The sequence below is a fragment of the Monocercomonoides exilis genome, assembly GCF_001643675.1.
Source record: "Monocercomonoides exilis strain PA203 chromosome Unknown scaffold14-1859848, whole genome shotgun sequence".
NCBI lineage: Eukaryota > Preaxostyla > Oxymonadida > Polymastigidae > Monocercomonoides > Monocercomonoides exilis.
The window spans coordinates 428,067-452,938 of NW_027150559.1; the positions used below are offsets into that span (position 1 = coordinate 428,067).

Sequence of the window (24,872 nt, forward strand, 5' to 3'; positions counted from 1 at the left end):
TATTGAAAAAAGATTCAATTAAATGATGTCCAGTGCTTTAAATGCGCCACAAAGTTTTTATAATTTACAGGATTCTATTCAATTTGTTCTAGGAAGAGAATTAATTGTATGCTTCATTTTTTTAACAACGAAACTAATTGCCAATTTATTCTTTTCTCAGCTGTATGATAACACTGAAACATTACGCAAAACTACTTCCTCTTCTTTAACAGCATATTCACAAAAGCATAAAGTTGTTATTGTCGGAGGATCAACAAATCTTTCCATCATTAGAACTCCATTTCTTCATTATCTTGCTCGTGATGGTATTTACAAAAAAGATACAAAACCAAAAATTCCAAGCGAAGTGCTTCAGCAAATGAAAGAGCAGAAAGAAGCATTTTGCGAGAATTTTTTCATGAATATAAATCTTCCTTTTGAAATCACAAGTCTTGATCTTTTACCAGATGAAACTGGAATTGCAATATCAACTTTCAGAGCTTCTGCTGATAATAATAGCGATTTACCATCTGCAATCTATGTAATTTCTTTTGAATTTTTGAATGAAGTTGCACAGAGCAAAGATAACCAAGAAGAATTGTTTTTTAAACATGCGACTTTGTTGCATTCAGGGAAAAGTCAAATTCAAAAAATTGCATTTGCCCTTAAAAACAAGGATCCAACTTCCTCAGGCTGCTTACATTTTGCACTTTTTGCGCTTTCAAGAGATGGATCTTTGAATATTATTACATCACCAACAAAGAGTAAACTCATTGACAGCTGTCGTATCACTGATTTTTGCGTTAGAAAACCAACTGAAACGTGTCAAGATTGTTTGTATTATTTAATTGTGTTATTTAAACATTTTGATATATATTTTCAATTCAGCATTTTCAACATTATTTGTTACAGCAGTTGATCTTATTTCGATATACTCCATTAGATGGAGTAACACAGAGGGATTATTCACATATTACCCATTGATTAAATGTCCAGGGCCTTTTAATGGTACGGATGCATTTTGTTATTTTTATAATCTAAGTTTCAACATCCATTTCATACTTTCAATTATATTTGAATACAAAATATTTCATTGATATTCAGTGGATGCTCAACCGCCTCTGAAGTCAACAGCCGATGTTGATTTTGTTCCGATGTCTTGTCATTTCGTTGAGAACAGATACCTCCACATAAAACAGCCGACAACGCATCCTTTGTTTCCTCAATTTTCTAAAACAACTTCTTCATCAAGCATACCACAACCTCAGAAAATAGACGAAGAAGGCACAGAAGTTGGCGGCTATCTTGTTGTGAGTTTTGCGCCTCTTCCAAAGGAAAATCCTGCATCTTCTTCTTCGTCTTCTTCATCTGCTCAGTCATCTGATTCAGAGCTGTCTTATATGTTCGACAATCGCCGCATGAAAAACATCATGAATCATCAGTCGCACTCATTTGTGGCATTTGCTGTTCCAACATTTGCACTTAACGAGCTGAACCTTCGATCTATCGACTTTCAGCAGACATGTGGCCAGCCAAAAGCAGATGTTGTTAACAGCTGCTTGTTCTATCCACTTCCATCTTTTAATGTGAAATATCCGCTTTATCCAAATGATGAGAGGGCAAACGAAGACGTGATCAATGCCAGAACCTGTTTCTGCGATTTCCCCGCGATGAATCTGCTGTTTGCTGCTCCGACACGGTCGGCTGTGGTGTCTGCATTCACCCTGACACCCAAAGACCCCTGTGAGATTATGAAACACCGCAGACAAGAGAAGACCGTTTGCACGCCTATCTCTTCTGCACAATCACAGTCGCCAATCTCATTCCTCTCCTCCACTTCGGATGTTCCAATTGTGCCAATGTCTTCAGACAGCTCTCCTCTGCAGCTGCTGGAGCAGACGCAGGAGTCGACTGAGGCGCATCTGCCGATGCTCGACTTCGACGAGACACACTGCACAGGAATGGCACTCATCGACGACTCCAGCCTGAAGCTGACTGATTATGTGCTCCCGGCTAACAGGAAGGAGGTGTCTCCAACACTTTCGCTTGATTCAGCATCGTCTTCTGCGTTGGGTCAAGTGAAACAAGGCTCACTTGACAGCAGCGTTGTTCAGGCAATGAAGGAGTACGGCGAAGATTCCGGGTGTGCTCTGAAAGGAGATGCAGTTATCTCTTCGACCACAGATTTGAGCTCTTTCATCTCATCAGATAGTAATTCTTCCAATTCTTCATTTATGTCTTCTCCTTCCAGCATCAACTTTCCCAACAAAGCCAACGAAGGAGCAGGCCATTTAATTGGCCCAGTCAATGCGAAGTCAACTTTCCTAGTCCGCTTCCACCAGAAATGTGACGATGAATGCCCGCTGCTTGTTTGTGCGACAGCTGACGGGAGGCTGCTTGTGTATGCAGTTGTCTGCTATTCTCTTCCGATTTGCATGCCCTCTTCACTTCTGAAGGAGCGTCGCTCAATCATCAGACCATATGTCTTCACTAATGACGATGCAAAACATCCTTTTGAAAATGTGAAGAGCAAATACTTGGCAGATGATGATACAGACACATCTCTTACAGACTCTTCATCTGCTTCTGCTTCTCCTTCTGCTTCTTCTTCCACTTCATCTACTCCTTCAAACACAACCATTACACCTTCATCAAAACCTGCAGAATCTTCTTCATTGTTTTCGAGTGTTCCAACAGCCGATCAGAATGAAAAGCTTGTTTTTCCTGCTGCTCCTTCCTCTGCTCCATCATCTTCACCATTTGCTTTCACTCCTTCCACTTCTGTTTTTTCTAACCCATCTCTCAACAGTTTTCCTGCGTCAAGTCAAAATCCTTTTGCTCCTTCAACACAAAATACGAATATTCAGCCAGCCAATCCTTCATTTCCATTGAATTCCACATCAAACAGCCAGAACTCATCGTTGCAATCAGCTTTCCCTTCACTCAGCATCAATCAAACTTCTTCAGCTGCTTCATCATCTTCGCTTTCACAAAACCCATTTTTAGCATCCTCTTCCTCTTCCTCTTCATCCTCCTCTTCATCTCCATTTTCTTCTTCTCCTTTCTCTGTCGAATCGCACAATGTAAAATATGCCTGTGACGTTCCATGTTTCCCTTGTGCCAAAAGCACTCCTGCTTCAAACGGATGCTTGTCTACTTCTGAAATAAGTGTCCCAGTCAAAACAGAAAATTCTTCTGTTCAGTCTCTTTCTTTCCCTGCTGAAACATCTTCTTCTTCAACTACTCCTACTGCCTCTGCTTCTGCCTCTGCTTCATCATCATCATCTTCTTCTTCAATTAATTCACCCATTCATCCATCTGAAGACAATTCAAAGCTAAGCGATGTGACTGCAGCTGTTGAGCAGCTGAAACTGAGTCTGCCACCTTATCCAAAAATGCCTTCATTTTCTTCTCTGCCTCCTCTTCCCCCTCTTCCCCCATTCAAACGAACTGATAAGATTAACACCAATTCATCATCATCATCATCATCATCTTCTTCTTCTTCTTCTTTGTCATCTTCACCCTCACTTTCAACATCTTCCATTAATTCCACTTCATCATCCAGCCTTCCATCTCACTCTCTCCCCACCCTCACCCCGTCTGCCTTGCACGATCTCTTGTCCTCTGCTCGCAGATGCATCCGCGCCGACTTCGACTTCCTCTCAAATTCTGCCCATCTCCTCAACCGCTCAGCTGCTCTGATGGAAGACACCCTCGCAGCCGCTGAAGAAGTGAAGACGAGAGTGAATGAGATGCAGAGAAAGAAAGATGATGATGGTAATGATGATGGCTTGTTTGGAAGGAAGAGCGAGTTGTTCCCGTCATTCTGCTCAAAACTCAAAGAAGAAGATGATAAAGAGGAGAAAGACGAAGAGAAAGACGAAGGAATTGAAAGAGAAGGCAAAAACAGGCAAACAAAGCAATCTTCTCGCAATTCACGTGTTCAGCAGCCTTCTCTTCAAAAGACCCACTTTTCTTCTCAAACAGCAGCAGAAGCGTCTTCCTCAATGAGCAGCCTGATTCATCGCCTTTCCTCTAAAAACAAAGGGCGCATGCAACACACAGACAAAATCCTGCCTTCATTCACATCGACTGCCTTGTTCAATGCAGATGTGTCTCCATTCACAGTCAGCAGGAATAGTGCAGGTGTTAGTGATGCTCTGTCTGAAGTGCCTCAGCCTCCGTCTGCTTCTGCTTCTGCTTCGTCTTCATCATCATCATCATCATCAACAACAACATCTGAATTGCCAAAGGATGATCCATTGAATCTGTTTGTGGATTCGCTTCCATCTCGTATCGATGCACTTCATTGGTCGATTTGCAGAGAAGAAGCGAAAGAGAGAGAGAAGAAGTTGTTGAAGGAGAAGGAAATGATTGAGAAAAGCAAAGAAATAGAAAGGCAAGTGAATGAGAAAGAAAAACAAAATGCAGAAGATATATCATCATCATTGAATTTCTCTTCAATGAGCGATATAAAGAAGATGAAGAAGATGCTGCAACGCATACTTTCTGCTATTGAAGAGGAAGATGATGAAGCAGAAGAAGGAGAAGAAGGTGGTGAAGAAGAAGGACAAAAAGGGAAGAAAGCGATGCATCGAGCAATGAAAGGAGCAGCTGACAGTTCAGAACGAAAGGAGAGGAAGAAGAAAGAGAAAGGAACAGCAGAAAAGAAACGCGCTCACAAAGAGAGGCACGAAACGAGTGGAAGGTTGGAGAAGGATAAACATGGAGGATATGCTGAGGAAGGAGAAGAAGAAGATGATGAAGAGGAAGTTGAAGACAGAAGGAAAGGGAAAGAAACAAAAGGAAAGAAGAAGAAGGACAAAAGAAGAGAAGCCAAAGAAGAAGAAGAAGAAGAAGAACAAGAACAAGAAAGAGAGGAGGATTATGATTCAAGTGAAAGGAACGAACAAAGAGGAAAGTCAGAAAGGAGGCAAAGAAAGCGGAGAATTGATGAATTGCAAGGAAATGAAGAGAATGAAGAGAATGAAGAGAGGTCTGAATCAGCAAGTGATGAAGAGAAAGGCAATAGAAAAGCTAAGCAACACATTAGACAGCCACAAGAAGGCATTAAGAATGTGCACAAAACAGATCGATTTGAACAAGGGAAAGAAAAACTTGGCGAAAATAAAGCAGAAAACAGTATGAAGACGCAAAATGTGTTTGATCCGATGTCATTCCTCAATGCCAATGTATTCACAGCACCCTCACTAGCAGCGAATAATGCATTAACTTCTTCTTCTTCTTCTTCTTCTTCTTCTTCTTCTTCTTTAAAGCAAAAGGAGATGAACAGCTTTGAGACCACATTCAAGCCATCAGCAGAGTCTGTGTTCACAACATTGAAGAATAACACCAATCCTTTCATGACACTCTCAAATGGCTCTCCTTTTGCAGCTAAGACACTAACACAGGAGACAGCTGCTCCATCTTCTGCTCAAAACCCATTGGTTTCAGCAGCATCATCTTCGCCATTTGCATCATCAAAGCAGCCAACAACAGCCACATCTTCTTCCTCAAAGGCTCCTTCTCTTCCCTCTGGCAACATATTCAGCCAGCTTTCAGACTCTCCTTTCTCTCTCACCAGCAAATCCTCTGCACCCGCCAAAGAAGACAACATCTTTGCCAAAAAAGCTGCAAACCCCTTCGCTTCGGACAGCGCTTTTCCCAAACCAGATGGCAATTCTGCGTTCACTCTGTTTGATCACAGCCAGAAAAAGAGCGAAAATCATCCAGCTTCAGATGCAAGTGATGAAAAAACAGCTCAAAAGAAAGAAGAGAAGCCGCAGATTGAAAGCTCCGTGTTCAAAATCTTCCAAAGCACAACAGCACCTTCATCATCAACAACAACTTCTGCTTCATCATCATCTTCTTCTTCTGATGTTTCTTCAAAAACATCTGATTCTTCCAAGTCATCTTCTGATGCTACTCCATCCAATACCTCATCTTCCTCAGCAGAAAAATCCCTGAGCACCCCAAAAGCGCCATCAACTGTTTCGTTCAGCACTCCCTCCAACTCCTCCAATCCATTCGGCAGTCTGAATTTCCCGTCTCCTCCGCCAAACGCCTCACAATCATCCAATTTCCTCGTCTCCAACCCATTCGACTCTCTTTCCAAAGCCTCGCCATTCCAGTTTGGTGCTTCTGCTAAGCCAGCTGTTGCTCCAAATACGTCCACATCTTCTGTCTTTCCTTCTCCCTTTGCGAATAAAAACGATGCTTCGTCGATCTTTTCAGCAGGCGCGAATTCTTCTGCTTCTGTTTTCAATACAACCGCTGGAGCTAATTTGTCTGCCTCCATTGAAGAACTGAAGATGAGAGAGAAAGAAAAGGAAAAACAGAAAGAAGAAGAAGAGAAAGCACAAAGAGAGAAAGAAGAGAAGGAAAGGAAAGAGAAAGAGGAGGAAGAGAAGAGGAGGAAAGAAGCTGAAGAAAAGAAGAAAGCTGAAGAAGAAGCTGAAAGGAGAAGAATAGAAGAAGAATCGAAGAAGAAAGAGGAAGAAGAGCGAAGAAGAATTGAAGAAGAAGAAAAGAAAAGAAAAATGGAGGAAGAAGAGAGAAAGAGAAAAGAAGTAGAAGAAGAAGCGAAAAGAAAAGAAGCAGAAGAAAAGAAAAGGAAAGAAGAAGAAGCAGCAGCAAAAAGAGCAGAGGAAGAAAGGAAGAAGAAAGAAGAAGAAGAAAAGAAAGCAAAAGCAGCATCCAATCAAGGACTGCTGCCAACTCCATCAGCAGGAACAGCCAGCAATCCATTTTCAATGCTATCAAACTCGTCTAATCCATTCATGACTCTTTCGACTCTCCAACAGCCTCAGCCATCGAATCAGACACAAAAGACAGAAGGAAATGCTGCTCAGCCTGCACAGAATGCTCTTACTGGAGCAGCCCCTGCTGCTTCATCTGCAACTACAAGTGCTTCTTCTGCTCCTGCTCCTGCTCATTCTCCTTCTTCTACATCTTCTTCTACTTCTGCACCTTCTTTGGGTGCAAAAACAGCAGCACCAACAACAGCTGCGCCACCTGCTCCTTTCCCACCAATGCCTACACAAAACACAAAACCTGCTGAAAACAAGCAAAATGCTAATCCTTTCGGAACGCCAAGCTTCCTTTCGCCTTCGACTGTTAATCCTCCGCCCTCAAACATCTTTGGATCACTCTCAACCACTCAGCCTTCAGCTCCGTCCTCGTCTGCCCCTGCAAACAGCACTAATCCTCCTCCTCCTGCTGCTGCTGCTTCTGCCCCAGCTGCTCCTGCTGCAGGTCCATTTGCTGCTCTGTCTTCTGATCCTTTCGGGATCCGCTCGCAGCCTTCTGCCGGAACAAGCACCATGCAAAACATCTTTGCATCAGCAATGAACACAAACACTGCAGCCGGAACAGCCGCAAAGCCTATGGCTGATTTGAGGCCTGGTGCAACAACAGCAGTTTCAGCAGCAGCGCCTCAAGCTACTGGAACATCATCACTGTTCAGCAGCAGCATATCAGCACACCCGACTTCTGCTGCATCTGCCCAGCCTTCTGCAATGCAGCTGGGCGGAATGGCTGCAGCCACAGGCGCATCTTTCAACCCTTCCTCGATCTTCTCTGCATCGGGCGTGAAGCCTGCCACCTCCAGCATCTTTGCCCCTCAGACAACAGCTCCTGCTGCTCAGCCGTCTGCTGCTGGCACAAACATATTTGGCGGGTTCGGTTCCAGCTCTTCAACCTCCGCCCCCACTTCATTCGCATCCGTTGCCCAGTCAGCCAACCCGCAGCAGTCGATTTTCTCTTCTGTGATGTCCAGCATCCCTTCACAGCCTAATGCTGCTCCTTCAGCAGCAGCACCCAACACCTCATCCATCTTCGGAACATCAATGGCCCCACCAGCCGCACCTGCTTCGTCAACAGCATTTGGCGCCATTTCGTCTGCTTTCGGGCAAAGTGCAGCAGGATCCAATCCATTCTCTTCTCCATTTTCGAGCAATGCACAGGCTGCCCCGGGTGCAGGAGGTGCTTTTGGATTCCCTTCAGCAGTTGGTGCTGCAGCACCGTCTGCGCCAATGCCCGGTGGATTTAACTTTGGCAGTGCTGCTCCTGGTGCCAATGGTGCGATCAACTCTGGCATGTCAATATTTGGGCGTCCTGCTTCAGGCTCAAGTGGGCTGTTTGCTTCGGGCATTGGCCGAGGTGTCGCAGGAAACCCAGCATTTACTGCGATGAGAAAGTGAGCTGTTCCTTATTTAATTGAATGATATCAGTTTATTTATTTATTGTGTTTTTCATTTTTCATTTCAAAAAAAAAAAAAAAATAAGGAAAAGATTTATTCCTTCATTTTTTTAACAAGAAATATCAAATATAATTGAAATATTGATTCCTTTTTTTTTTTTTTATTTTAGCTTCTCTTACAAAAGCTCAATTTTTGATGAAAATTAATTTTGATGATTCTGTGAATGAATTATTCATTTTAAATCATAATCATCATTATTATTTTCCACAAACGAATTCAATCATAATGAAAATTGATGGGTATAAAAAAAGTGAAAATGTTTTTGGATTGAAACAATATTATGTTTTGAAAAGAATATTTTCTGGTTTATTTTTCGATTCAAGAAATAAAGAAGATGTGGCACATTGAAGAGATATGGGACGATATTTTTTGATTTATGAATTTTGTTCCACACAGAATTTTCGAACAAATCTCTCAATATTTTTTTTTCCAAGTGTATTTGCATAATAATGTTTGACTTGTTATGACATGAAAGTGGAAAAAGTTTGGAACAAATTGTTCTTTTTTTCATAAAAGCAAGAATTTTATCCCATTTAATGGATGAATATTTCTGTTCAAATTATTCTTGACGATCATTGAATCCATAACAAATAAATACAAGTTATTTTTCATTGTTTATCTTTGTAATCCTTAGTTGAAAAATGTCAACAAAAGAAAATACAGCTTGAGTGCCTATTCTTTTATTTCTTTTTTGAGTTTTTTTTATATTTCATTTGTCACTTCTATCCAAACAAATGCGAATTCAATGTGAATTGTTAAAATTGTGTTATTTGATGGATGTAATGCATTTACAAAAATGCAGACAACGAGTGTTACTGAAGGGTTCACTGATGTGCATTCATTGTTGCATTTGAATCATGTTGATCACGTTTCTTTTTATTTCAGAGTTATTTTCTGAATAAGAGCATTTCAATGAGGATGAACAAAAAGCAAAATTCGAAAAGATGAATGAAATGATTAATGAAATGGATAAAGAAGAATTGAATTTCGTTATAACAAAAGAACTGTACAATAAAATCGATAAAATGATTGAAGAAAAGAAAACATCTTGAGAAAACATGATATAGTTGTTGAAGAGCATGGGATATTATGGTAAATCGAAGGATTTGGAAAGTAATTATTCATCTTTTCCTTCTCTGGGAAATAGATTTGAAAATATGATTTTTAAAGAAGAGAAGAAGAAAGAAGAAAAGAACGAAAATCTTCTTGTTGATATTTGTGAATGCTATCTTCTGTTTATCCATTTTCATGAACTCTTTCAATGTGAATAATATCCAACTATCTCGCCTTGTCTTTAAAAAGTTGATTTGAGCAAAACGGAAAACGGAGAAGCACAAAAAGAAGTGGAATTGGTATTATTGGCTTTGAGCAATGTAAACGAGAAATATGAATGAAAATTTATGATTCTTTTTTCATGTCATTGATTCACAATTATAGTTTTTTCAAAAGCAAATTGAAAACGTTCATTATTTGAGTGATATCAAAAAGATAATCCAACATCATTAGACACATCGAAATTTGACACAACTTGCATATCAATCGGCTTGGGAGTTTCTAATTCAACGAATAACAAATTCTAATAGAGTTTGATTTATAATCAATTAATGATCAATAATTGTGATTTCGAATTGGATGCGCGAAATAATATTTATTAAAGAATGTTTTTGCAAAACGAATCCTTTGGATTGTGGAGGAAAAGATTCCCTTTGGTATAAACTTGAATTCTTTTTTTATTCATAGATGTCAAACAACCTTATGTTTCAACATGTTTTTGAATCTGTGAAAACATAATTATGATAATACTCATAGAAAAAAGAGATCCCATATTTATATTAAAAAGGAGATTCTAAGTTATTTGAGTTTCATTTTTATTTTTCGGACGCTTCAATATAAATGGTAAGAAGCTTCACCAATGTGAAAATTTCATTCAATTTTATTTCATTGTTGTTGCTAGTTGTTTACAGCAGCAATGGCAGAGACATTGCAGAAAGGCAAATTCAACAAATATGTGATGAGGAGATACAAAAAGGAGTGTTCGGTGCTTCAAATGGAAATGAAAGGGGCAAAGGAAAATTTGGTATCGAAATGGTCAATGCCAATTATGCACCTGGCAATTGTATCTGCTATATCCAAACAAGTCTAAATGTAATCAATGCCTCCTTGTGCGAAAGCTATCTCAATATCATCCCTCACACTGGTTTCCCACTCCTCATTGCCCAACGCCACTCAGCTGCCTTTATCTTCTCCTCCACTTTCCAAGTCAACCCAGCAACAAAATTTCCACTTTTCTTCTCTGCCCATGCCTCCCTCGTCCTCACAAACCTCTCCCTCATCATCCACCAACCTGCCATCTTCTCCTTCTCCCTCTTCTCCACCCCAAATAATCTCCTCCCAGATGCCCACTCCCCAATCCCAGCCTCCTTCTCCATCTCTCACTCCTCCTTCTCCTCGTTCGTCTCACTCGCACAGCCTTTCCTTTTTTCTCCTTCTTCCCTCTCTTCCCCTTCCCCTCTCCACAACTATCATCAATTCCATCTCCACCACCAAATCCTCCTCAATCTCCATCTCTCAGATACACTCTTTTCCAACATCTCCTCACCCAAATACCATCCATCTCTTCCATCCCATCTCTTACACTCACAAAATCCATTCACTACTACCACAACTGCAACCACAAACGCCAACATCAAAATCAATACAATCCCCTCTTTATCTCTTCGCTCAGCCCTCTCCATCTACTCATCCGTCTTCATTCACACTCACAATCCCATCGATGGTGCCATCCTTCCAAACCTCAACAGCCCATTCACTTCTCTCTCTGCTTTCAACACCTCTTTCCTTCATCAAACACGCTCTTCTGAAAATGCTGCAGAGGTTCATATTGGAACTGAAACTCAAAGAAAAGCACCTGGAAGATTGGATTTTTTTGATGCAAACAGCCATCGCTTTGAATGGTGTGAATGGGAAAATTCAAATAGTGGAGGTAGTAATGGTGGAGCGCTTTTGGTTTCTTGCAAAACTGCAAATCTATCAATAAGTTCTTGCTTATTTATAAATTGTTCAAATACTGATCATGGTGGAGCCGTATGTTGTGGAAGTTTGAAAGATGTTGGCATATTAAAATCAAATTTCACAAGTTGTTCAGCTGATCATGGAGGAGCTGTTTATGTTGGATATCCTGAACCACATTCTGTTTGGATATTCTCGGGTAACAGAGTTGAATATTGTTCAATTATAAATTGGTGTGGAACAGGTTGGTATTTTTTCATGGGAAGCTTTCCACAAAATGGTGAGTTTTTGTTTTCAAAATGCAAGTGCATTGCAAATACTGGCGGAGATTCAGCTGGAGCTGTGACTTTTCATAATCCTCCAGAAAGTGAACCAAGTCAGTTTTCAATAAAAGAGTGCCAGTTTATTGGCAATACATTGACTGCATCATCAATTTATGGTGGAGCTGGTATGTATTTTCATTTGTTAAATGAGTGGATAAATGGAACAAATATCATCATATTCTGTTTCTTCGATGGAAACTCTGCGACAAATGGAAGGGGGAATGATATATTTTTCAGCATTAGTAATATTACTCAATCCCCATTCCAACAATGTGGTTCAACAACCGAAGTTAAAAGAGTCTGGAATCAGGGAACAGCTGATAACTCCGAATACAACAGCTGGCTTCCAATCATCAACCAGAACAAAATCGTTGCAAATTTCGGAACTGATGCTGATGCTTGTGGCAAAACGCAGCAAAGCCCATGTGCCACTGTGGAGTATGCTCTCGGATGGATTGCTCCTTTCAGCGATGCCTCCCTCTCTCTTCTTGTCTCCACTTTCACTCCCACAGAGACTCTCACATTTCGTGCCCCAAATACAAAAATTACAGGAAATGGAATTGCTTCCACCATCATCGCCTCCAGTGGTATTCCCCAACCACAAAATTCACATTCACACTCATCACAATCATCACAATCAACATCATCATTTTCATTATTTTCATCTTCTTCTTCACCAGATCCATCTGCCTCTTCTGCCCTCTTCCAACAAATACAGGGCTCCCTCACAGTCTCTGCCCTCACCATCGCCCACAACTCCACAAATCAAATCACCCCCATCCTCTTCCACCTCTCCGATAACTCCCCTTCCCTCAACCTAAACACAACCACCATCACAGGAACAACATCCATAACAATAAAAACTCCCCTCTTCTTCCTCACTGCTGGCTCCCTCGCCCTCAACCACACATCAATCACCCAACTCGCCCTCAACAGCCAAAGCATCTTCCACCTCACCTCCCTCACAGCTCCCTTCACTCTCAACTCCTCCAGCATCACCGATATCACCTCCACTGCCTCCCCCGCCAGCTGTGTCCTCTCCTCTGCCACCTCCCCTGCCCTCTCCCTCTCCCTCGCCAACTGCACCATCACCAACATCAACTCAGCTCCACAACACCAACAAACTTCCACCAATGGCGGATGCATCTCATTCGCCTCATCTGCCTCTGCCAACACATTTTCTGTGAGCGACACAACCTTCTCCAGCTGCTCTGTGAGCGAGGATACAAGTTCTGGAGGAAGAGGCGGTGCTCTCATGATCGAGTTCAACCATGGCTCACAAGTGTCAGAATCCTCCTTTTCCATCACCAATATCGTGTTTTCAGCCAACAAGGCCAGTGTCGGAAGAGAAATGTATTTTGTGTGTAATTCACTTGTTGCTTCTGTGAAAGAGCCCTTGTTCGCCTTCATGGGAAACATCACTCAGAAAGATAACTCAATTGTTGGGCATGACAAAACAGAGGCTTTTGGAGATTGGAACGTTGACTTGTTCATATTTTTTGATGGATTCTTTGATGATACAATATATGTTGATGGAACATCTGGAGTGGAGAAGGAATATTGTGGGTTGGAGAAAGCGCCTTGTTTGAGTGTGAATTATGGAATGGAACATTTGAAGAAAACTCAGAACACAAAACAGGAGATTGTTGTGTGTGAAAAATCGAATATTGCTGGGTGTGTGGATGTTGGTGGAATGCATGTGAAAGCCAAGGCAGAGACAATTGTGGAGATAGAATGCCAAAGGGAAGTGAGTGGATCTGAAGCGTGTGTTCTTAAATCATTATCACTCACAGAATTGGAGTTCATTGGGATTGTTGTCCCCTCGAGCTTTAACAGAACAATCACATCAGTGATTGAATCGAGCACTCAAAATGGCGAGTTGCACATGAAGAACTGTGAGATGAGTGTTGTTGGAGGAAAGGAAAACACGATTGGATTATTCTTGATCAAATCGACAGGGAAGATAGTTGAACTGGACTCTGTCACGATTTCAGATGTGAAATCGTCAGTTTCGTTATTTTCATTTTCTCTTTCCTCAGCAAATATGAATGAACAGGAATACAAAGTGAAGCTATTGAATTGCACAATGGAAGGATTTGTAATTGATAGCGGAGAAGCAGTTGAAGGAAAGGCAGCAGTTTTTGGAGGGAGTTTGGGAGTTGGAATGATGATAAATGGAAGTACAATTGACGGAGCATTGTCAAAGAAGAGCAAAGAAGGAGGAGCATTAAAAATTGAATTAAATGAAGGAGGATATGTGACAATTCAAAAGAGCTCGTTTGTTGGATGCGTTTGTGAGAATGAGAACAACAGAGGAAAGGGGGGAGGGATATATATGGATTGTCAAAGCTGTTTGAATGAAAGGCCATTTCTTTTTGAAAGCGTCACTTTTGAGAGCAACAATGCAGCCTTTGGAAAGAATGTGTTCATTTTAGGAAAGGATTTTAATTCTTCTGTGACAAATGAGTCATTCAAGTTTGATTATTCCTCAATGAAGGATGATAAAACTCTGTTTGTTGGGAATGATGATTTTCATCAAGAAAAGGATTTATTCATGTTCCTCATTCCATACAAATCATTTGAGATATTTATATCATCAGAAGGATTTGATGTTGCACGTTGCGGAAGTGAGGAAGAGCCATGCTTCACAATGTGGAAAGGGATGGAAAACATGAAAGAGGGAGATGAAATGAAAACAATTCTGATTGAAGGATCAACAATTATTCAAGATTCATTCAATGTATCCAATTATCAGATCAAAAAGAGTGTGAAGATGGGAGAAGAAGATATAAAAGCGATATTGAATTTTGAAAAGGCAACTGATAGTCAGCTAGAATATTTCATGGAAAATGATATTCATCTTGAATTGTCCAACATCCAACTGCAACTGGCATCTGGATTTGACAATTCAGCCAAAACGATAATTTCCAACAAAAATAGAGAATTGGTGATAATTGGATGTTCATTCCATTCAGAAGCTGGAGCGAGCAATGGATTTGATTGTGTATTTGTGGATGTGATTGGAGGCAGTGTGGAAGTGAATGATTTGTCGATGGAATCATCCAATTCTGGAAACAGCATTTTTGTCATTCACAATGCTGGAATTGTTTGTCATTTTGTGAATGTTCGAGTGGAATCGTTGAATGAGAGTGGAGGATGCATATTATCAATCAAGAAATCTGAATCAGGATTGAAGATAAATGAAGGAGGTGAAGACTGTGCAAATATCGAGATTGATAATTCATCATTTTCAGGAGTGAAGAGAAGTGGCAATGGAGCAAGCATTTTGGAATCAACAAGTGGGAAAAAGATTTGTTTGATTGTGAATGAGAGCAACATCACAGAAGACAAATCAGAAGATAGTGAAAAAGGAGGGGCAATATTCTTCACATTGTGTGTGTCTGGTTCGATGAAGATGATTGATTCAACAATCAGCCATTGTAGCTGCAGTGAAAGCACAGGAAAAGGAGGAGGGGTGTATTTGGCAACAAAGGAAAGAGGAGAATTGAATTTCACATTTGTGGTGATGAAGTTCAGTGACAACGGGGCAAGTGTTGGAAAAGATATTTTCATTGAATGCTTCAACATCACATCGCAGATCAATGAAAGCCAATTTCAGTTTGATCTTCGAGAAGGCCATTATTCACGAATAAATGCAATATATGGAAGAGATGAATGTGATTATCCAAGCGATACAGATCTGATTGGATTTGTAACTATTCATCAGAGTGATACAATTGTTGTGAGCAGTGTGGATGGATCGAATGAGAGGCAATGTGGAACAAACACACTTCCATGTTATTCAATTGATTATGGATTAATGCATCTGACTTCAGATTTCATAAGTCTGATGTTCATTGTTGAAGAAAGTGTGATTGGTGGAGAGATGAATCTGAAGGAAATGAGTCTGAGTTCGAAGAGCAGAGGCTTGTGTGAAGTTGAAGTGAAATCAAATATTGGAAAAACAAGAGAGACATTGATGGGAACAATCGGAACAGTCTCATTGGCGAGAGTGAATTTTGTGTTTGATTCGAATTTCATCTCTTCTCATGAATCACTGATATCACCAGAAGGAGGGATTCTTGAAATAATAAATTGCTCTTTTTCATCAAAACAATCTGCTGGAGAAGGAAATATAGAATTAGCATACATTCCACTTTACATCATCAATACGGCAGAGGGAGAATTACAACTTGATGGATGCACAATATCAAATCTCGTACTTCATGAAGCAGTTTTATATCTCTCGTCAGCTCTTCCATCAACAATTGATTCATTAATGATTTGCAATTCAACAGTTTCTCATTCGCTTGTTGAAATTATTGAATGTGGACAATTAAATATGGAAAAGTTTCATTTAGAAAATATCACAGTTGAAGGAAATGAAGAATCATTGATATCTTGCTTGTCAATGAAAAAGACGATGCAATTGACAAATTGCACAATAGGCGATGTCAGCTCAAAGACTGTAAAAGGGAAATTGATGAAAGTGGAGAATAGTTTGGATGTAAAAATGGACAGCTGCATTTTCGATGGGAGTTCAAAAGAAATAAATGAAAAGAATTTGAATGAAGGAAAAGAGATGTGCAGATGGGAAGGATCTCTTGTGGATGTTGTGAAGAGTTCTGTGATGATGAAAGATACAACTATTTCGAATTCACATGATGGTGGACTTGCAATTAGTGGAGGAAATGTGATAATTGAGAAAGGAGAGTTCATTGACAACAATCCCTTGATATCAAATTATCCATCACTGAGAAGAAATATCGTCTGTTCAGATTCCGGAGTGATGAATGTGATGAGTTTGAAAGGAGGAGATGGATGGGAAAGAAACACATCATTGTGGGTTCTGGATGAAGGATGCGAATTGGGTGGGATAGTTTCTGAGAGAGCATCATCATTCTTCATCCCAATTGTGGAAGAGGCGAGGAATGAGACGGCATCTGAAGGAAGAACAATCATCACGCTGAGTGGGAGACTTCTTCTGCCATGTGATGTTTCGTTGAAGTTGAGCTTCAGGAATGGAAGGGAAGAGGTGGTTGAGAGCTATGGGATTGGAGAAAAGGAAAGTGTGTCAGAGAACGAAATTGTTGCAGTTGTTTCATCGGTTCAGATGGGAGCAGAGGGAGCAGAGACAGAAGTGAGTGCGAGTCTTCTGTTTGGAAAAGGTGATTCGCCTTCATCGACTGGTTCGTTTATCCTGAAGAACAGAAGCGAAACCGAAGGAAAAGGAGATGACAGAATTGTTGAAGAAGGGAAAGAAGGAAAATCATTTTGGCCAATAATTGTTGTTGTTATGGCAATAATCCTTTTAATTGTTCTCATTGTGTCAGTTGTTCTGGCCATTCGATGGAGAAAACAAAAGAGAAGGACAGAGGAACTTGAAGTGATTGTGGAAGACACAGTGAAGAAGGATCCAAAAGCATTTGAGATGGTGACGATGGAGATGTCACCAGAAGAGCAATGGCGAAGGGAAGAGAGGGAGACAGAGAAGAAGAATGAAGAGAGGATAAAGAAGAGAGTTTATGAGAAAAGCTTGGGACACTCCGAGTCATCAGAGCATTTGCTGAGTGAGAGCGGCTCCACTGAATACATTTTGGGAAAGGATTCAGACAAGATTCCAGAATGGATGCTGGAGAAGGTGGATGAGAAAGAAGTTGAGGAAGAGACAAGGAAGCGAACACCATCACCTTCCATTTCATCCACTTCAACCACAGACACTTCAGACACAGAATCCACATTTGTTCGATCGGAGAGTCTGTGTCCAACCACTTCATCGATGTCGAATCTGGTGGATGCAATGGCCTGTTCATCGCCTCATGAGAAATTGATTGTGGATCTGAGAGATTCGCTGTTCATGCTGTTGCACGGAAGGAATGAGAAAAAAGAGATGGCAATTGGGAGTCTTCAGGAAAGAGAACAGACAGCTGCACAGATCCTATTCTGGGTGGCCAACCTTGCCCTCCATTCCTTTGACGAAATGGAGAATCCTCTCTCATCTCTCACCAATCTCAGTCCCCATATTGTTCTCTTCTCTGAGCACATGGTGATCTGCATTGTCATGCACTCTGACTTCTCATCTTCAGACTCAGATTCATCATCGACCTCATCATCAACTGTTGTGACATCTGCAAGTGATGATGATGATGATGATGATAGAGACTCTCTGCCTTCATCAGCTTTTGAGGATGAGGATGATTTCAGGAAGGAGTGCTTGAGGTGGAAGGCGCCAGAGCTGCTGGTGAACAGGAAAATGGGGGCGACAAAGGAGTCGGTGGCATTTTCAATTGGGATGATGCTTTGGGAGTGTCTGACGCTGGAGATTCCGTTTGGAGAGTGTGGAGCAGAGGTGGTGGGGCAGAAGATTGTGAATGGGGAGAAGCCGGATGTGAGGAAGGTGGGCGGGAGCAGCTTGGCGGGTGTGGTGAAGGGGTGCCTGTCGCAAGACTGGGGGCAGCGGCCGAGTGTGAACGAGCTGAAGCGGGAGTTTATTGTGCGGTTTCCGAAAGGGGCAGCAATCATGACGATGACAGACGCGATCTGTGTTCGGGAAGAGTCCATGGCTGGGCTGAACAGAAGCATGATGAGCGAGTCGGAGGAGTGAGAAGATGTGGATTGGAAGTTGGCAAGCAGGAGAGCAGAGGAGCAGAAGAGCAATGAAAATGAGACAATGAAGGCAACGTGAGGTGTTCTTGCCATTCACAACAACATCCTCTCCAAAAATAAAGCATGTTTGTGCATTGGAGAAGAGGAATGCAAAAGGAGGATGATTGAAAGGGAAATGGCTGTTGGAGCAGAAGCCTTTGAGAGGAATGGGCATGGTGAAAGGAGGAGAGATGAAGTGATGCACCCCTTCAAAAAAAGAGTCAGAATGAAAAGACGAGCTGGATTTGTTTGAAAGAAGTGAGCCAACTTTGTGGAATGGAGTTGAGGAACGGGGCTGAGGAGAGTTTTATTTTTCTGTCAGATTTTCAACACAAATTATTTTATTGTTTTTTTATTTTTCGTTTTTGTTTGCTTTTCAATGTTTGTTGTGGAGCGGCATGATTTGCGAGTTGTGCTGCCTGTTTGAGTTCTGATGCGATGTGGATTTGAGACAATTAATCTTTGAATATTTCTTTCCACTTTCCTTCCACTTTTCTTCTTTCTCTTCTTTGTTGTTGTTGTTGTTGTTGTTGTTGTGTTTGAATGGAGTTTGTCACGAAGTGATTTGTGAACACAAATTGTCAATCATTGTTCGTTAAGGGATGCTTTTTCCTCAACAAGTTTCACCTTGTCAGTTTTTGAATGCACATAGATTTTTCGATGGATCTCACAATCCACTTGGCTGATGAGAGTCAAAAAATATCCTATCCCATGTCATTTAATCCATCATCGAAAACAAAAGAAAAATCGGAGCTCATCAGTTTCTGGTTAACTGAAAAATATCGTATTTGTTTATGGAAATCAGTTCAAAACAAATAAATTTGGCATTATAATCATGGAAAAGTTGTTGATAAAAAGTTCTGAAACATTTTGATGTAAGTTCGGGGAAATGCTGAGAATCAAAGATTCAATTTATCAAAAGTGGTTCAAGAAAAACGAACAGATACCAGAAATTTTTAACTTCATGAGTTTCTAATTGCTTTGATCTGCAATATATGAATTTTCTGAACATGCTTCAACATTATACTATTGGTTGTGACAAAAATGCTTTTGTTAATTCCTTCTTCACATCCCTTTTATCATCGTCCTTCATGTGTTGTTGCAGAGCAATGTGCAGATAGTCTATGCAATCAGACAAACTATCATTAATAGCATGAATTTTTTAAAAAAGGGAAATTTTTAAAAATTAAATCGAAAGCAATGAAGTACAGTTCAAACAATTTTTGTGCAGATTTTTTTTGTTGAGTATTTATTGAACTAATCTGTCTTTGCATTGTTTCGGTTATAATTTCAAGTGCTCGAATGGAGGATTTATGCATTATGCTCTGATAAATAATAGCATTGGAAAGAAACAGTATAAAGAAGAGGTTTTGAAAAATTAATGATTTGAAAATTTTTAAAAAAAAGAAAAGAAAAGAAAAGAAAGAAACAGTTAAAAATTCTGAAATCAAAGAATGTTGTTTGCTGTTTCGTCAATACCTTTTTCAGATCTTTTGGCAATATCACATTCAACGAGCGGGATAAATCAGTCAGTCGCTGAACGGCAATCACCATTGATTCTGGTGGAGCAACAGGATATGTTGTTCCATTCGCAGATGATGCAGCGGAAGAAGAAGAGGATGGAGCAATAGAAATCGGAAGCAAACGATTAGAAGAGGCAGGAAATAAAGACGATAGCTGTTTAGTCGATTAAACATATCGATAAATAACAATACAAATCAATAGAGACAATTAGAATCAAAAGCACAGCAAAAGTTGAATAATAAACAAAAGCAAAAATAAAATAAAAAAATATTCAATCGTTCAATTCATCACATTATCGTCTTTGCAAACATTCAGTTGAACGATTTGCTGTCTCACAGCCTCTCCAGCGATGAATATGATTTTTTCCTCCAATTCATTTGCATGGCTTGTCAACTGCTCCTCCAGTGAATCAAATGATTTGAACAACAACTTTTCTTTCTCTTTCTCTTTCTCTTTCCTCCATTCTCCCCTTCTCCATCCCTTCCATCTTCAGCATCTCCTCATTGGCCAGCCGCAGCTCCTCTTTCTCTTCTCTCTCCTTCCGCTCTCTCTCCATCTTCTCTTCTTCTTCTTCTCTGATCTCTTTCCTTCTCTTCTCATACGCAATCAGCAGCCGCCGGATCACTTCTTCTTCTGCTGCTGCCTTCACAAGCTTCCCGAAGAAGACAAGCAAAGTCATCCGATTGATAAAAATGCGACTCACTTTCGACAGAAACTGCTGGAATTCTGACGACGTCATCGCAGAAATCATCTTCTTCACATCGTTGTTTGAAGGAGGAGACGAAGAAGGAGACGAAGAAGAAGACGAAGAAGAGGTTGAATAAGGCAAAGAGGAAGAGGAAGAAGAAGAGGAGGAGGAAGAAGATAAAGATGACGAAAGAGAAGCAGGTGAAGAAGGTGTGGCTGTGTTTGAGTGGTTGCGAAGAGAAGGAGACGAAGAACGCTCTCTGTTGATGACTCTGTCTGTCGAGACAGTCGAAGCAGAAACAGCTGCAAAAGGAGAAGAAGAGGGAAGAGAAGAAGAAGATGATGATGATGACGACGAAAAAGCAGAAGAATTGGCTCTTCCTCTCTGAGATGAATGCTGCGAAGAAGCCAAGCTGTTAGCAGCTGCTGAAGAGGAAGTGGAGGAGGATGAAGAAGAGGAAAGAGATGATTGTGCTGAGTGACGTGGCAATGAAGTGGAAGAAATCGATCCGTAGCGATCGGAAGAAGACGAAGCATCAGACGAAAAAGAAGGAGAAGGAGAAGGAGCAGCAGAAGGCGAAGTGGCAGCAAAAGAAGAGGATGTTGGAGAAGAGGCATTCAGAATGGAGTTTGCAGAAAGCGATGTTTGTGAGGCAGAAGGTGTTCCAGACGGAGAAGCAGTTCCCAACGCAGCCAGCATCCGCGCCTGGTCTGCCTCGATCTTCTTCTTCATCTCCATTTCTTCTTTGAAGTGTGGGTGTGCCTGAAGAAAGGAGCTGTATTCCTCAATCAGCAGCATCGTCATGTCCTGTTTGACGACTTGCGAGGCTGACTTGTGGAACGCTGCAGAAAAATCTGTGTTTGGAAGAAGGCGAATGAATGAAGTGAGGAAAAGACGAAGAGCATCCATCGAAAACAACTGAGAAATGAAGACTGGCAGAGGAGAAGAAGAAGAGGAAGAAGAAGAAGAAGAAGAAGAAGAAGAAGAAGAAGAAGAAGAAGAAGAAGGAGCAAACTGAACAAGAAGAGAAATGATGGAAGACAAAGTGTCATCGGTGACAATCTGCTGCGAAGACAATGCCAGCTGAGCTGAAGCAGATGACGAAAGAGCATCTGCCTGTTGGAACGAAGAAGAAGAGGAGGACGAGAATGAGGAAGAAGAAGGCAAAGACGATGGCAGATGAAGCGAAGAAATGGAAAGAGGCGAAAGAAGAGAAGAAGAAGAAGAAGAGGCGTTTGGTGGGGTAGTCGCAGAAGCAGCGCCTGTGCTCGCGCTTCCGACACCTCTTGCCCTCAGTTCGGCGACAGAAGCAAAAAACATTTCAGAAGAAAAGAAGAAAGTTGGAAGATTCACAAAAGAAATCCGGAAATCGGAGGGAATAAACAGAGGTAATGATGCTGAGATAACTTTCTGCTTAAGATTTGAACTGATTTCATCCAAAATTTTGTCGATTTTTGTTGTTATTGAACGAAGTTGATTGCACGAAAACAGTTCAGCTTGAATCATATCTCGCGTTGATTCTGCAAGATGAATAACTCTAAACAGAATGTTGTTAGTAATCACGTACACTGCTTGAAAAAAAACACAAATAAAAATGCCAATCAACAAACGATATGTAATCTCCCTCTTGTCTTTTTTTCTCGATTTGATAAACCGAATTCTTAACTATCAGCATATGAGACATCTATTTCAATCGAAAAAAAAGAGACGAACAAAGAAAAAAAGAAAGAAATTTTGTAAAAGTTGGAAAGAAATATCAAATAGTATGTCAAACCACTTCGGTTAGTTGTTGCATGTGTGCCTTTCTCTTGTGCAACTTTGCAATGTCAATCCCGCCCTGAAAAAGTTCAGCATCTGCTTTTTTCAAAGTTTGTCTTTTCATAAAATTAACAAACAAAACAAAATGGAAAAAGCGTGTTTTAATCGTTTATTAATCATAGGCAACCTAAATGTTGAGAGAGAATTGATTGTCGAGGCAATTTCCGCTTCTAACACAGAAAAATTGTCCATTGTTGATAAATAAAACTCTTTCCGCTTTGAAAGAGTTTTCACAATACTCACTTCAATCTGATCAATATAATTCAAAAGCTTATTACACGTAATTAAACGAACGGACAAAGTTATTTGGAAACAAAATTAAAACCTAAAATAAATAATACACAAACACTGCACACCTTTTCTAAAACAATTGAGCTCCCCTCTAAAGAATATGATGGTGACAATGATAAAACAGAGGCAAAATCTCTTTCTTTCGTCAGGTCAAAATCACTCTGAAAAAAGCCTGAACACATTTGTTCAGCATTTTAAAATTAGTCCATGCAAATTATAGAAGATGCGTAAATAATGCATTAGTTGACGTGCATACAGAAGGAATGTGAAGTTGATCATCTTCTGCTTCTGAATCAGCTAAAGAAAAAATGAAAAAAAATATTATATAATTCTTTTCCTAAAAAAAAACCCAACATAACCGGTGATTTTTTCTCCAATATGAATGTTTGCCATTCCAAATTTTTTTCACTTCATCAAATTTTGAGAATAAAACAGTAATTAATTTTTCAGTTAAAATGAAAAGGAATTTGTTGTTGTTTGTTTCAGATTTTTGAAAAATTGTTTCATTTTTCTTAAGAAAAACACTTTTCAGTGATATTTCGGGATTTTAAAATTATTGATATTTTTCAAAAAATGAGAGAAATGGAAGAAACACTTTCCATTTGAAAAGATCCAGTTGAATAAACTGTAATTTATTTTTCTTATTTCTTTTTACTTTTGAATTCAAAAGAATAATGATGGAACGAAAAAAAGAATAAGAAGAAAAATGTTCAAAAAATTTGATATGAATTCGAGCACTCCAAAAAAGATTCAAAATTTTTCAAAAAGATTGTGAAAAATTATTGCGTTTGAATCAAAACGAAACTAATGAATGAAAACATCATTGATGAAATGTCAATAAACTTGGTGGATTTGAATTTGTTTTCAAAGACTTTTGATTTTTTATTTGTTTTGTCTATATGAAATGTTGTTTGTTAAAAAGTAACATAATTCAGAGTCGTTAAATTATCAACACTTTTCATGAAAGAAAAATTCAGTTTCATGCTCATTCGTTCAAATTCTTAAAAGGTGACGTATAACAAAAGATGCGGTTTTCTTCGATTTTCTTTTGAAAATAATGTTATTGAATCCTTGAAAAAATTCAGAATTCAAAACAGAAACAAAAATACTTTCTTTAAATATGATGATTTTGATAACAGCAACAAAGCACATTTCATTTTGATATATAAATGTTGTTAATTTGAATATTTAATAATTTGTCATGCCTTTATTTTTTTGATAAGTTCATTTTGTTCAATTTTCAGGGAAAAATGAAAATAAAACATAAATGACTTTTCGGAAAATAATTATCATAAATGCATTTTTCTTTTTGAAAAAAACGAAATAAGTTAATTTTCTGTTTCAACTGAACATCTCATTTTTTTTATCAGTTTTTTCAATGAACACTCTCCATATCTTCACTGAACTCACACTAATTCATGGGAACAACGATGACATGTTTTTATTTATTCCATGGAATAATTTGAAGAGTTGTCTATTAAAACTGATCAATAAATGAGAAATTCAGAAAAAACTGTTATTTCAACATTTTCGACTTTCAAAAAAAATGGATGGGTGATAATTTTGAAATCAAATAATTATTCAGCATTTGGGTGGTTTTATAATTCACTGTTATTTGCAAAAGAAATTTGATGAAAAGAGTCACGTGCTTTTAAATTATTGTCTGTTAAAAGCATGCTGTTGTTGAAATATAGAAAAGGAAATTTTTGATTTTAATAAAAAAGATTCGATATATTTCTCAGAATTTGAGGCAAATTGTTGATTCGAAATTTTTGACAGAAAAATTTTGAAATCACAAAGAATCACCCTGTTCATAAACAATTTTGTATTTCTAATAATTATGGACAGCAAATTAGCCATTGGCAAACATATTTTGATTCAAATTTCCATGATCAACAAATTCGACCAAAAACTTTTCAAATTAATTTTCACAAAAAAAAAAAAAAAAAAAAAATCACAATTTAAAAAGTGAGTGCAATTCTTGAGCAACACAAGCATTTAAAATTCGATTATTATACTTTGTTTTGACAAATTTTTGAAGTTCAAAATTTTCTTAGAAATTTTTCATAATAACGAAATATCATTTTTGTAAATATAGTGGGTTTTTTTTCTTTTCACTGAAATTTTCTGTTCATAAATTCAAAAACCTATTTTGTATGAACGGAAAAAACATGATTTTTCATTTTGAAATATTAAATTATAACTTGAAAAAAGGATTTTTTAGTAAAATTTTCGTTCACAGAAACAAAATTCAAATTTTAAACGAACTTGACAATTATTTCTCCTCTTTTTAACATCCATTTGAAAAACACACATATTTCTACTCATAAAATC

At 39.2% G+C, this 24,872-nt stretch overlaps 3 protein-coding genes across 3 annotated transcripts; 2 read left to right on the plus strand and 1 right to left on the minus strand.

Moving 5' to 3' along the window:
* Nucleotides 1–25: 25 nt before the first annotated feature.
* On the plus strand, nucleotides 26–8,318 carry MONOS_4214 (uncharacterized protein; the record flags this gene model as incomplete). Its single annotated transcript, XM_067874271.1, has 4 exons — nucleotides 26–106; nucleotides 161–812; nucleotides 868–987; nucleotides 1,084–8,318. The coding sequence occupies 4 exons, from the start codon at nucleotides 26–28 to the stop codon at nucleotides 8,178–8,180; spliced, it is 7,950 nt and encodes a 2,649-aa protein (XP_067730266.1). The 3' UTR covers nucleotides 8,181–8,318.
* A 2,995-nt stretch (nucleotides 8,319–11,313) lies between these two features.
* On the plus strand, nucleotides 11,314–18,176 carry MONOS_4213 (uncharacterized protein; the record flags this gene model as incomplete). Its single annotated transcript, XM_067874270.1, has 2 exons — nucleotides 11,314–11,324; nucleotides 11,378–18,176. The coding sequence occupies 2 exons, from the start codon at nucleotides 11,314–11,316 to the stop codon at nucleotides 18,174–18,176; spliced, it is 6,810 nt and encodes a 2,269-aa protein (XP_067730267.1).
* Nucleotides 18,177–19,238: 1,062 nt separating this feature from the next.
* MONOS_4212 (uncharacterized protein) lies at nucleotides 19,239–22,894 on the minus strand (the record flags this gene model as incomplete). The annotated part of the gene is made up of 11 exons (XM_067874269.1): nucleotides 19,239–19,356; nucleotides 19,436–19,542; nucleotides 19,697–19,894; nucleotides 20,051–20,170; nucleotides 20,367–21,966; nucleotides 22,040–22,113; nucleotides 22,204–22,303; nucleotides 22,456–22,496; nucleotides 22,604–22,699; nucleotides 22,795–22,835; nucleotides 22,888–22,894. The coding sequence occupies 11 exons, from the start codon at nucleotides 22,892–22,894 to the stop codon at nucleotides 19,239–19,241; spliced, it is 2,502 nt and encodes an 833-aa protein (XP_067730268.1).
* Nucleotides 22,895–24,872: the final 1,978 nt, after the last annotated feature.